This window comes from Nymphaea colorata, chromosome 13, assembly GCF_008831285.2.
Source record: "Nymphaea colorata isolate Beijing-Zhang1983 chromosome 13, ASM883128v2, whole genome shotgun sequence".
NCBI lineage: Eukaryota > Viridiplantae > Streptophyta > Magnoliopsida > Nymphaeales > Nymphaeaceae > Nymphaea > Nymphaea colorata.
The window spans coordinates 4063131-4077046 of NC_045150.1; the positions used below are offsets into that span (position 1 = coordinate 4063131).

At 37.6% G+C, this 13916-nt stretch overlaps 1 protein-coding gene across 1 annotated transcript; it reads left to right on the top strand.

The window, feature by feature from the left end:
* Nucleotides 1-1808: 1808 nt before the first annotated feature.
* On the top strand, nucleotides 1809-9276 carry LOC116267257 (inosine-5'-monophosphate dehydrogenase-like). Its single transcript, XM_031648883.2, has 5 exons — nucleotides 1809-1919; nucleotides 3883-4904; nucleotides 5184-5363; nucleotides 8553-8810; nucleotides 8924-9276. The coding sequence occupies exons 2-5, from the start codon at nucleotides 3891-3893 to the stop codon at nucleotides 8993-8995; spliced, it is 1524 nt and encodes a 507-aa protein (XP_031504743.1). The 5' UTR covers nucleotides 1809-1919; nucleotides 3883-3890; the 3' UTR covers nucleotides 8996-9276.
* Nucleotides 9277-13916: the final 4640 nt, after the last annotated feature.

Sequence of the window (13916 nt, forward strand, 5' to 3'; positions counted from 1 at the left end):
GAACTTTATGGGAGAGTTTGGAATTGGAATTCTAGATGTTAAAAAAGTAATTTGTCCTTGAGGCTCACAAGAAAGCTCCCTTGTATATGCATATTAAAAAAAACCCTGAGGGTAAAAAGTAATTTGTCAATTCAAAGTGTGAGTTCAATAGTCATGCCCTATGTCACACAAATTTGGTTCAAAGAAACTTACCAAAATCAATTTCATTAGAGACATTGGTTTGAGACCATGATATATACACCCATGATAAAACAAGAAAAAAACGGTGCATACTCTTTCTAGATAATGAAAATACCTATGATCTTTTTTTCTTTTTTTGTTTTAATAATCCATCATCTTAGATCAGACGACTTTGGTTAGATTGTCAGGTGACTCTAAAGCTAGAATCACCATTCAAATTTCCACACACACAATATATATATATATATATATATATTTAACAGAAACAGAGTGTGTGTTTATTTTGATGCCTTAGCAAAATAACCTAGAAAAGTGAAACCATTGATGCTGCTTTTTATTTTATAGTGTTCCATGTGCTTATTGAAGGGCATGCGTTGTTGTAGCCACTTCCATTGTATATATTGAAGTTGTTAAGTTGTTTCCGCTCTCATGGCTTTTACATTTTTTTAAAAAAGATTTTCCGTGTTAAATTGGTATGTACCTTGTTCTTATTTGTTTCGCTATCCTCTTTATTATCTCATAATCCTAAAGGTCTCCCTTATATGATAAAGGTTTTATACTCTCTCTCTCTCTCTCTCTCTCTCTCCCCCTATATATATATATATATATATATATATATATATATATATATGGGAGGGCAGGTAGAAAGAGTTATTTTATTTGATGCGGACAAGTATAAAAATATTTTAGTAAAGTATAATGCCACTTTTGTCATCATTTTGGGAATGGGTTAATTAGGTTTGACGACTTTTCCGAATACACTATGTTCACAACAACTCCACGTCCTCTCTTGTTTAATGCTTATGTTCTAAGAAGTCCATCAGGTTCATCGAACAAATTTATGGTTTATTTCAAAAGGAATACAGCAGTGTTTGGATGACACCTTAAAAAACAATTTTATAAAAATTAGGTTTTAAATTAGGTTTTGTTAAAACTTGTGTATTAGTTTGTAAAGTTTATTTTGTGCATTTGGGTGACAAACCAAAAATAGCATTTTTTGTCAAAAATCTGGAGGGGAAGGGGTTAGCTTATTCACACCTTTTTTGAATTTTTTCACAAACAGTTTTGGCCGTTATGCAAACACACCTAAAAAAAACATTTTACCTGAAACGAAATTATGTTTTAGGGCATTAATCATTATCCAAATGCACTGAAAACACAGGAGACAATCCTTTCATATACAAATTATTTAATTTTGGTATAGGAATTTTCTTTTAATTTAAAATATTTGTTTTTAAAAAAAAATCAAAACAAAATTAACATTTCGCGACACAAATGAAATGCCTAAACTACTTGACGAATGCCCAAACCAGTGAACCACCATGGTTTAGGCATTTAACTTCCATGACGATGAAATGCCTTTTAACACCCAAAGCACCCCTAGATTCTTCTTTTTGGGGTTTGAGGGAGAGAGAGGTTAGTTTAGATGTTTTTTTCCCTTTTTATATTCGCTAACTTTTTCTATCAGCGAGCCTTCTGCCTTCCTGCGATGAGCGGTTAATTGTAATATAATAAATATTAGGACTTTGAGTGAATATATTAAAACTTATGCGTGTTTCTGTAAATTTCTCGACGTTTCAAAAATAGCCCTAATAAATACTCCTTCTACCTTGCTGCTTCTCATCGCCTCGGAGTGCTTTCCTGCTCTTCCAATTCTCTCTCTCTCTCTCTCTCTCTCTGCTCAATCTTGCGGTCGGAACTCTCAACCGGCGTTCAGAGGACCTGTTTCTCGATCATCGGTAAGCTGTCTTCGTCTTCTCCTCTTGTCATGCAGTCATCAGTAACTTGTTTTCTTCAGTCACTGGTAACCCCTGCCACTCCGTGTTGGATGCAAATTATCTCTTAAAAATAGATTCTTCTTCACTAAGTTTATAAATTTTACCTGCAGAATTAGTTAAAAAATCTTGTTTTTTTATGTTTCCTTTATATTCTAAGTATATTGTTTATTGCACGCACTTTTTTAATTTGACCGCAAAGCGGAACACCGAAAAATTTACGAGTTTAGCGTAAAAATGTGTCTTATAATCCAGTAAAAGTATGATTAACCTCCGTACCTATTAAGTAAAATTTTTTTAACTTAATTTGCTAGTGGGATAAATTTTGATTTTTTTTGTTTCACTTTTTGTTAATATATTTGGAAATTGAACGTTTCAGTAACCGAGTATTCATCAGCAGAGATTTAGTTTACGGAATTTCTGATCCGTTCTCGTTGAATACACTCAGCTTTGACATTGCAGCGACAGAAGTCTTATATCTGGTTCTAACCGCTGACTTACCTTCACCAACTTGAAGGAATAATCAAGCATTTAGCGATAGAGCTTTTGTTTACAGAAGTGCTGAGATGTTCTCACACTCAGCTTTGATATTGCAGCAACAGATATCTTCCATCCGTTTCTAACCCATGACTTTCCTTCAAGTTGGTAAAGTTTACACGGTACTGTCAAGTTAAATTTGATTCGTCATAGAACTTGAATTTTGGTTCTTCACGTCATGTGATCTTGTAAAAAAATGTTGATTTAGATTCACACCTTGATCATGTCCCGGTATCCAAAATAATCTGCATAGAGTAAATTCTTTTTCCCAATTGAACTTTGTTAGGAGGGGGTGCCAAGCTTAGGATTGTGTCCAGGAATGACTTTTGAGATTCTCCCATTAAAAGATTGCTAGATACTATTGCACAAATTGTTGTTTGTTCTGTTAAATCTTCAGCAAATATTGTGATATCTGAGGATGGAGAAAATTTCTAAGCGGAATATAGTACCTGTCCGCCTGAGCTTACATAAAGGAGGTGTCCTTGATTTAATTTTCCCTGCAATATTAAAGCACATGTCAGAAAGGTGGTCCAATTCATTATCTTGAATTAGGTGTTTGATTTAAATCCTCCAGACAGAACTATGCTTTGTTGAGCTGTGATGCCTGAATTGCCTGATGGATCATTACTGTTTGTCAGTTGTGTCTTATACACAATTTTAGGGGTGGAGTGGATAGCTGATGGGGCAACCAACTTAGAGCATGTAGTCCAGGCTGCCGAAGCTGGAATATGGTAGAATGGCTCTTTAACGATGGTTGAACTGTTATGCCGCCATGTCTCAAATGTAGCAAAGGGAACCTCATAAGCAGTTGGTCATGCTCTGGAGTCATTTGTGAACATATCTGCAAACGAAAATTAAATGGCCAGCATCAGTTGCTGATTAAAATAAAGAAAACAATTATTTAAAATAACTGTGTTTCTCACTGCCCCTAGTGTTTCAGTGTCCATCCATCTTAGCTTACTTTGCTGTCTATAATAATGTTATTGAAATTGAATCAGCTTATTCTAATTGAACCTTTGGCGAATCAATTGGGTTTGATAGCCTATTCAAGTCAAATTGCAATCTTTTAGTTATTTTTAAAATTTCTAAAGAGTATTCTTATTCTTAATTAACTTTTATGTGTTTTTTCAAAATAATTCTTTTATTATTTTTTGCTGAATCAAACTGAACGACTGAATTGGCCAATTCAGATAGCTTGACTGATTGGATTCCAAAACCTTATTTTCATAACACTGGTCCAGACTGCAACCACTTTTTAGATAAATTGCAATATCAGATGACATCCCATGTTTATCCCACTTTTCTTGTAGCACGTGTATCTTTCCATTGAGATATCTTGTTATTGATTTTGTTCTTGTTGCTCAATGATGGCATGGTTTTGGTCATTCAGGGAGAGAGATGGGTGGCAGTTTGGTGGTAGTTGAGGACGGGTTCCCACCAGAGCACCTCTTGAATCAGGGTACTTCATATACCTATGACGACATCATATTCCTTCCTGGTTACATTGATTTTCCAGCAGAGTCTGTTGATCTCACCACCAACCTGACCAGAAACATCACCCTTGCCACCCCTTGTGTCTCTTCCCCTATGGACACTGTCACAGAGTCGTCAATGGCTGCTGCCATGGCTGCACTAGGTGGCATGGGCATCATTCACTACAATAACCTCCCCACTGAGCAAGCCACCCTTGTCTCCCATGCCAAATCTCTCCGTTTCGGGTTTGTTTCTGACCCTCTTTGCCTCTCCCCCTCGGAGACAGTCAGTGATGCCTCTGCTGCCCTTGCCTCGTCCTCCTCTTCCTCCTGCATTCTTGTGACCAAGTCTGGCACTACCAAATCCAAGCTCATGGGGATTGTCACAGAGAGGGATCTCTTTGCCGCACCTCATAGGGAAACTCGTCTCAGCGATATCATGACCCGAGATCCTATCTCCATTCCTGCTGAAACCAGCTTCGAGCAAGCAGCTATCTCCTTAATTGCTAAGAAGTTGAAGTACCTACCTTTGTTATCAGAGGATGGATTGGTTGTGGAATTGCTGAGCAGGGATAGTGTGAAGAGGAGGAGGGAGTTGCCAGTTTCTGTTGCACGCCCATCCATTGGAGCAGATGGGAAATTCCTGGTAGGGGCGGCAATTGGGACTAGAGAAAGTGATAAGGAGAGGCTGGAGCACCTTGTCAAAGCTGGCATTAATGTCATCGTGTTGGACAGCTCCCAGGGAGATTCGCTCTACCAAAAGGAGATGATACAATATGTCAAGAGGACGTATCCAGAGCTTGATGTGATCGCAGGAAATGTTGTAACATCTTACCAGGCACAAAATTTGATAAATGCTGGGGCTGATGCATTAAGAGTCGGTATGGGATCTGGGTCAATTTGTACAACCCAAGAAGTTTGTGCTGTTGGAAGAGCTCAGGTTTCATATTCATTTCTTGAATATGTGTTCTTTAATCGATTATTCTCTGATGATTTTGCATGATTACATGATTTCTTTCTGTAATGCCTCTATAATCATGATAAAACTGGTTTTATAGGCAACTAAGATTTAATCATATGGAGAATGCCAATGGTTCGTTACATTATTACAGTTGTATCTCCTTTCTTTAGTTGTAGGAGATTGGATTAGCTTGCTTTTCTGTAGATTGTTCTATTTTTCTGTTGTTTTCGTTTTCCATTCATGTTTTGTTGTGTGCAGGCAACTGCAGTTTATAAGGTTGCGAGCATTGCTAGTCAAAGTGGTGTGCCTATTATTGCTGATGGAGGTATCCAAAACTCAGGGCATATTGTCAAAGCCTTGTCATTGGGAGCATCCACTGTGATGATGGGGAGCTTCTTTGCTGGCACTGAGGAGGCTGCTGGAGGCTATTTCTATAAGGTATATACTCTATACATGTTCTAATTAATCAAAGCCAAAGAACTTTCTGATGATTGAATGGTTTATCATTTGATTCCATGATTGAACTTGGTTAGTGTGTTTGGATGACTCATAAATGCAGATGTGTAAAGAAAATTTCTCAAAGAGTTAGATGATAGCTATGCTTTAGAGTTGGATCTCTTTTTAACCTCCAATATATGATGAATTGACAGGAGCACTTATATCTACCAGTTTGCAGCTTGCAAGTCTTTGCATCTTTTTATGCACATAAACATATAAACAATAACCTTTTTGTTTTATTATTTTTGAATGTTTTGCACAAGATTTAAGGGTTTTTTCTTGCTGTTCTTTGCATGCGCATATGAAGATTGTTGAAAGCATTAGGCTGACTATTGGCAATGAGTAGAGCCAATGCAAAACTAAAGTGCAATTGTAAATTCTGTTATGTACAGTACATAATGCATATAGTCACATAATGATTATTAAAATAGTACAAAAATCCTTCAAATAAAATATACACACAGTCACATTAGCTCATGTGTGTGTGCATGTATATATACGAGATGGAGAAATTGGTAAAAACAAGACACCTAGATCAGGGATAAAAACCAGACCCTTTGATTTTGATTTTAATTTTTTTTTTTTTGTGCAATCTAACCTTACTGATATGATCTTAAGAATGGGTTGATGCAAAACATGTACTAAGTTAACCATTTGTTAGACTTTAATGGTGTTTTTATAATAAGAAAAAATGAACAGCCCCTGTTGCGTGATAACAAAAAAATCAACATTTTTCATTAAAACAACTTGAATCAAAGCATGTTGTATATCAAAATAGTCTTTATAAACATATTAAGATGTTTATACTTTATTTAAAATAGGCTTTTAACAAAAAATCAATGAGTCTGGTTTTTATCCCTGACCTAAGTGTCTGGTTTTTACCAATCACTCATATGTGTGTGTGTGTGTGTGTGTGTCTGTGTGTGTGTGTGTGTGTGTGTGAAAGCATTAGGCACAACGTAAGCAGTTAGATGAACCAGGATTAGGCACATCAAGCAGGCCATAGAAGGGAAAACCAATAAAATGTAATACTAATTGTTAAAAACTTAAAATTAATAATGGAATTGAAACATTTGTCAATGGAAAACATAAAGCTAACAACTTATAATCGATGTTTGAAAACCCGTGAGTCTGTTCTTGACTCATGACTCGGTGGGTCAACTCGGTGACTCAGGCCAGGTTTTGTTAACTACTGTTTTTGAAAGAGAAAAAATGTATAACTTGTCATTTAAGCATAAAAATGTTGTAAAATAGTAAAATACTTAAATACATGAGTGTCATGAGTAACTCATAAATATGCCAACCTAACATCCAGTAATAACTAAGTTATATTTTCTCATTTTATGACAAGAATTGGACAGTTAAGCATATTTCAAAGAAACTGTTTAGCAATAATCAATATGTCAATGAAGAACAAGTCGATAAAAATCAAACACTAACGTCAACATATTCAACATTTACAACTATCTTATGGTCAACAAACTCAACATGTATGTTTATGTGAAACTAAAAATCCAAAAGTAAAGAGTCCAATGTCCTAAAAATTTGAATAAATACATATACATGAAATTAAGCCTAATTAGCTTTAATTTTTAATTTGTAATATGAAAATTTAATGAATGAATAATAATTGTAAATTCTTATATTTCAATAAGTTAAAAGATTCATGTCAAAAATTAAGTAATTATGTAGCTAATAGACAGGTCACCTTGTTAATTACAAAACACAAAGTTTATCACTAGAGTGCACTGAATCAAATGAGTTTCGGCAGAGACATACCAAGTTTCAGCCAAGTCATGGCTGGGTCAGGCCAAGTCAAGCCGAGTTTCAACACAAAAACAAGTCCCCCTCCTGGGTTGATCTAGTAGAGGGCTGAATCAAGCAGTGTCAACTGAGTTGACTCAACAAGTTTTTAAACATTGCTTAACATTAAGACAATTAAAATGCATGAGAACACAATTACATTTTGCATTTCATAACATGAGAAACCTAATCAGGAGTTTGAAAGATTAAATTAATGTAGTTGAACTACTAAAATTTACAAGTTATATATCAAAAAGAAAAAAGAAAAGCAATTAAATATCCATGTTCTATGTTATAGAACATGCCAATCGTTGGCATTTCCCAAAATGCTAACTTCTATATCTTTAATTTTAATGTCTAAAACTAAGATCCTAAGGCAAAACTTAGAATTACCAATGTAACTAAAAAAATAAAGGGAATGTAAATCATCAATGGAAGATAGTTCACATTAACATAGCTTGCTGTAAAATTGTTCTCCATTATAACTTTAATAAAGAAAAGACAGTAATGAGAAGATAATACATATATATATATATGCGAGTTAAAAACTTAAAATAACATAAAATGTTCAAAGTATGATTGTATATGGATTGTAATTGTAGCTATAACTATGAGTGTGACATGCATGCTCACATTTCACACAGATATACTTTTAATGCAATCACATGCCAAAAAAAAAACTGCATAAAAGAAAAAGAAGAAGAAGAAGAGAAAAAAAAACGTCTGAAAGAATAAAGAAAAATAATAATAAAGAAAAAAAATCTGTTGTCAATGAAAAAAACCTAGGCTACTGAGTGTCTAGGCATCTTAGGTAATTTCTAGCCTTTCTCAAATGGCAGGCCACATAAAACCAGGTACCTAGGCAATTATCGAACCCTGAGAGCCTAGGCACAAGCCTAGCAGAGCCTTTGGCATGCACGTAGACCTAAATGAAATTTCAAGACTTTGAAATGAAACTAATCTATGAACAAACAGAGAATGCACAGTCTTCTTTAGTGTACATATGGAGTACGGTTTTCCACACTCTGTTATCTTTCCAAGTATTATCTGAATTGTGTGAAGATTGAAGCCTGTTCTTTTGTCCACTACTTTCCAGTTTCTGTCTAATTTACACTAAGTTTACAGAGGCTAATCTATGCATCCGTATTTCTTATTCCGTGTCCTTTCATAACTTACATTACATTGGTGAATATTTTCTGATGAGAAACTGTCTGATGCATAATGCACTGCATTTAATATGTGGTAGCTTCAAATGATGCACTTTTGAAGTGGTTTTGCTTCTTTAGATCTTTAAATAAGCTACTTACTAATATGTACTTCTACCAGGATGGTCATCGGTTGAAAAAGTATCGTGGTATGGGCTCTCTTGATGCTATGATAAAAGGGAGTGATACTCGATATCTGGGTGACAAATCAAAGCTTAAGATTGCTCAAGGAGTATCTGCAGCTGTGCCTGACAAAGGTTCTGTTTTCAGATTAATTCCTTACACAATGCAGGCTGTTAGACAAGGTTTTCAAGATCTTGGTATCTCCAGTTTGCAGTCTGCTCACAAGTTATGCAGATCAGGGGGGCTTAGACTAGAGGTATTACTTATGCTTTGAATCTGCGGAGCCTCAAAAACAAGCCTGCGTGTACCCTTTTCTTTTTTCGATATCGCATTTTGGAAGGATCTATGACATGTTTGTGTGCCTTGCAGGTAAGGACAGGAGCTGCACAAGTTGAAGGTGGGGTGCATGACTTGGCTATGTATGAAAAGAAGGCTTTCTGAAGTGGTGTTTTAATGGTTTACACGTATTTAAGGAAACTATTAGTCTCACATGGCATCAGTGTCTACTATTAGCATTTCCTGGTGCATGTTTCCAGAACCTGTTGTATTCATCGCCAAAGAACTTGCTTGAGATTAGTAATGTATAATTTTAGACTTCTGAAGGGGCGGGTTCCATTCTTTGGTGTCAGTATGTTGGCTGGTTCTCCATTGATGCAACATGTAGGTTTGACATTCTGAATTTCTGATGTAAAAAGAGGTACTTTGATCGTCTCTTGTTTTAAGTGGGTTAATTAGGTAGGATGCTTATCAAACTAGGTTCATTTTCATCTAAGCGGCAGTTTTGGGTTGCTTATGGTTAATTATAGCAACCACCTTGACAAACCAGCATATTGTGCTTCGTTTTTATGGAGTTGAACAAAGTGGTTGTTGCTCCCAAGGTTAATGATTTCTAATAGGCATGCTGATTTTCCTGAGTTAAAGTTTGTATATTCGCTAGTGCTTTGGCAAATTAACATTGACCGCTATGAGCATCATTTGACTGGTAACGAAGATGTAAGTTCCTTTTAGAACAGGATTTGGCAGATAAATAGATCTTCCACATTTTTTTTGGCAGAGCTATTCGAACATTTGGCTCATTTCGACAATATTTACTAATCCACCATCTCACCGTTTCAATGGATCATTCTGCTTAGGCCAAAATTCATCATGTATGTCACACCAAAAATTACCAACTTTGGGGGTGCATTCCTTATCCTCATGAAAAGAGAGCGAAATTTCCACAGGTAAATTTTTTTCTTCTATCTACGAAATTTCCTCAGGTAAAATTTTTCTTCTTGTCCCTGCAAGTGGATGAAGACCAATGGACCCCAGGTCCTCAACTTCTTCACCCATCGAAGGGACCAGCTAGAGGCCTGAGTAAGAAACTTCTGGTTAAGGAGCACTAAATATAAAGTTGTAAGTTTTAAGGGACACCAACATCTAAGTGAAAAAACAATTATTTAGAAATATCAATATAATTTTTTTTTAAAAAAATGGGTTTCGTCCCCTGGGACAGGCTGATTTTACTCATCTGCTGCAGTGCCGCCCCTTCACCTGTTGCACTGAAGCCCTCCCTCTCCGCCATCTCTCCCTGCACTGCGTCCACGCCCTCAACCAAATGTTTGAGTCAATATGGGTTGGTTGATCTTGGACAGATGAATCAGTCAACAAAACAGAATATGAGGAAATATGCAGCTGTGTCACAACTTTAAATAAACGGGGTTACCTTTTGTTCATTTGTGCTGTTCGGTGAACTAGACCATTTATTACATTCATCTGAACTAACATCCACGAGGGACAGATATCTGCTCTTTTGTTTTTCTTATAGTTTTGCCTTGTTCTAGTAAGGGGTCGTTTAGACTGTTCCATGAATCTACTCTAAAGATTGGAGCATATCTTGGAACACTAAAACTAGGTGCCTTCAAGACAAGTCAAAGGTGGGTCTCCTTTGCGATTATTTCACATTTTCAATAGCATTATAAGTGTGGGATGTCACGCAGACGTGTTAAAAATGGTATCCAGCTTATATTGGCGACTTCTGAACCTTTGCAGGCCATTCAACAACCGTGAGTCTTAAGCATCTTTGAGGATGAAAAGAGCTTTCTCTGAGTTCTAAGCATCCATTTAGTATCTGATTATCTTCCACATACACATGCTTTTCCTTAGATCGCTCCCACTTCTACAGTTTTTAGGGCGCAGAGCATCTTGAGCTTACTAAAGAGGTAGTAGCACGCTGTGCTAAAAAGGATCCAGGCTAGGGAGGAATAGGTGGAAAAGTTTTACAGAGTTGGTCCAACTTTTATGTATGTGGCAGGAGTTTGCAACAGAAATCTTCAAAACATGGAGTTATCCGAAGATTATTGTGCCAGAACAGATCAGGGGACTATGTTGTTGATTTCTGGCCCATATGATTTGGAAGTGAATATTTTTACATGGTAAAACCAAAAAAGGGGACAAAAGGAAAAGAACTCATTATTCTTCCAAAAGAAACTGTCAGAAGAATGAAGAGGAAGGAAAATCCTTGGTCAAATATATCATCAGTTTTTAAGGCAGAATATATTACAGACTGATTATTTAATCCATGCGAGCATGAAAAGGTTAGCGCCTTCAGAAAGTTTGTTTCCCCTTGGGTGCTTGCTGGTGCACTTTGAGTTTTCTACCGCAGTAGTATTTTTCATGCATATTTGATGGATATATTGGTGCACCCTTCTTGTTTGAGCTGCAAATGTAATTTGTTCTATAGCATGCTTTCTGAGTGTTTAAGACGTCAATATTGAAGTTCAGTCGATCTGGATGATCAAAGTTCAGATCCAGTTGGTGCAGTTTGTGCTGGCAATATCTTGGGCATTTTTGCCCACAATCTATTGGCCTTCTGCCAATCAAAAGCAGAAACAAGAAAAATGAGAAAATTCCTTACAAAGAAAATCAATCAAGAAGAAAGCAGTTCCAATTCTTTAGCAACAGAAAGTAGGTTGAGATTAACATCGACCAACATAAAGGGGAGAGATAGAGAGACAGATCATTCTGCTATTTCCTAAGCGTCATGTATTGAGCCACGACCATCATCACCAACCTTCGGATCCTCCTCCATTTGCACGACATCTCCTGCATCATTCCCGTCATCCTCAAGGCTATCATCTTCTTCGTCATCGTCATCGTCCTCGTCTCCGTCGTCATCATCAGAAGGCTCGTACTCTTCCCCGTCGCCACCATCGTCGTCGTCATCGCTAGCCTCCCAATACACGAACGGAATCGTCCGGCCCTTGAGCGCCTCCTTCAAATCAATGTCCTCGCGGGGGAACAAGGGCACCTTCTTAACCAGGAAATCTGGGCCCGAAGGGTCGACCGTCTTCAGGATGCTCAGGATGCTCCTGAATCGATCCTTCTGGGGGAGGGTGTCGGTGGTGCCGATGCTCCGGACCTTGTTCAGGTAGGCAGCGTCGATCTTGGGCTCGAGGAGGTAGACCAGGTGGTGGATGGCGGCGGAGTAGGCCTGGTCATCCGAGTGGTAGATGCCCCTGATGGAGACCGACGCTGATGGAGTCCCCGCCGCAGAAGGTGGAGGTGGGGGTGCCATCCCTTCGCTCTTGCGTTGTTGGTCGGCTTCCTTGGTGGCCGAGGCGGAAGGAGTCGAGCTTACCTTGAGGAAGGCGTAGGCCGAAGTGGGCAGCAGATTGGCGACGCTCTCCTGGTCCACCAAAGGACGCGGCACCGAACGCCTTGGCCGATCAGAAGCTAAAGGAGCCATGGATTCTCAGACAGAGCGAGAGAGAGAGATCGCGCGCTTGGTGCTTCGCATCTGAGGAGAATTTGTAGGGGGAGCTCTTGAAATCGGCGCAAGGACAAACTTCCCTCGCCGAACCTGTTCCCGCCATTTTTTCCCCGGGACAAGAATCGAGGCATTGCAACCCGTTCGGGTCCAGCACTGTCATTAGTATTTTTTTCATATCCGATTCCCATTCTGCAGCCCCTATCTTAACCAAATGTACAAAGAAATTTGAATCCAGATTACTGATCAAATGGAGATTGAGTATGCAGTCTTATAGCCTACTCCGAATCCAAGTCTAATATCTGACTGAGATCCAATTCAATTACATGTAGATGTTGGATCTTATGCCAGTCAAATATGAATTTGGCTTAAAAAATAAGGTTTCAATCGAAGTCCAAATCAGTGAGTTTGTTCAGCGTGGTCACAAAGGAAAAGAAAATGCTACTACTTATTAAAGTTTGATGACGGCCGCACAGCCAATTAGGCCATATGGTTTTATAATACTTTTGAAAATGAGATTAAGATTCTGGCGATTGTATACAGATTTCAGCATTTTCTAGGGGCATTTAAGTCATTAAATATCTAAAGAAAACACACATACACACTACATTATCTGTATGAAAATTTCCAAAGCATAAGGGCCCATTTATTAAAAAGATTAATTACAGCTGATTTTTTGCTAAACTCTTCTGTTAACTGTGCGTTTTGTTTTTCTGCAGGATGGCACTCGTTCTTTTCTCATTTTAGCTTTTGGAATTTCAAGGATGTTCATTTACAATCTTTGATAGGTACACGGTGGTGGTGTTGGAAACGACTTTATTCATTTGGTGGTCTTGGAAACAGCTAATTGTATATCATATAAGAAGGAATGTTTATTAATACCCAAAGTCACATAGGTACAATACGGCAAAGAAAAAGAGTGTGTGGGTATATATATATATTTGTGTGTGTGTGTGTGTAACACCAGTAGGATAATGTTTAATAGCTTCTTTGGTAGTTCCTACATATATCTCATAGAACATAAATACACTAACAAAATAAGGTTAAAATGTAAAGAAAAAATGTGGTTTGGATTGATTCTGACCAAACATACCAACAGTGTACCGCCATACCCCGGTATTGGCATACCACAGTACCGTATTGGTACATGGGCATAACCCACGTACCTATGTGACTTAGTTAATACTAGTTTTACTTAGTTAATACCAGCTTTTCCTGATTATACTGAGAAACTGATCCACATTAGTGTTCTTGGAAACGTACACGACTGCCGCCAATTGAAATAAGAGATACCAGTAATATTTATTAATACTAGTTCTCTTTGCCGGTTTTCCTCGTCTGACTGGAAGCTAAAGCAAATGGGGATATGAAGGAATCGGGTTCAGATGTTCTGAGGCAGTATGGTTATGAGACCATGGCTTGATGAGTTAATAGATTAGCCTGCGTAAATAAAAGCACCAAGTTCTCTGGACGACTACAACATTTCGGTCGTTCCCATCACAGTTCAGTTGGATATATATATATATATTAATAGCGACTCCTGCAGGTACCCTGCATTTAGTTACAAATTTCACATATTCTCACGCTTTTAAACATGATATTGTAAGATACAGT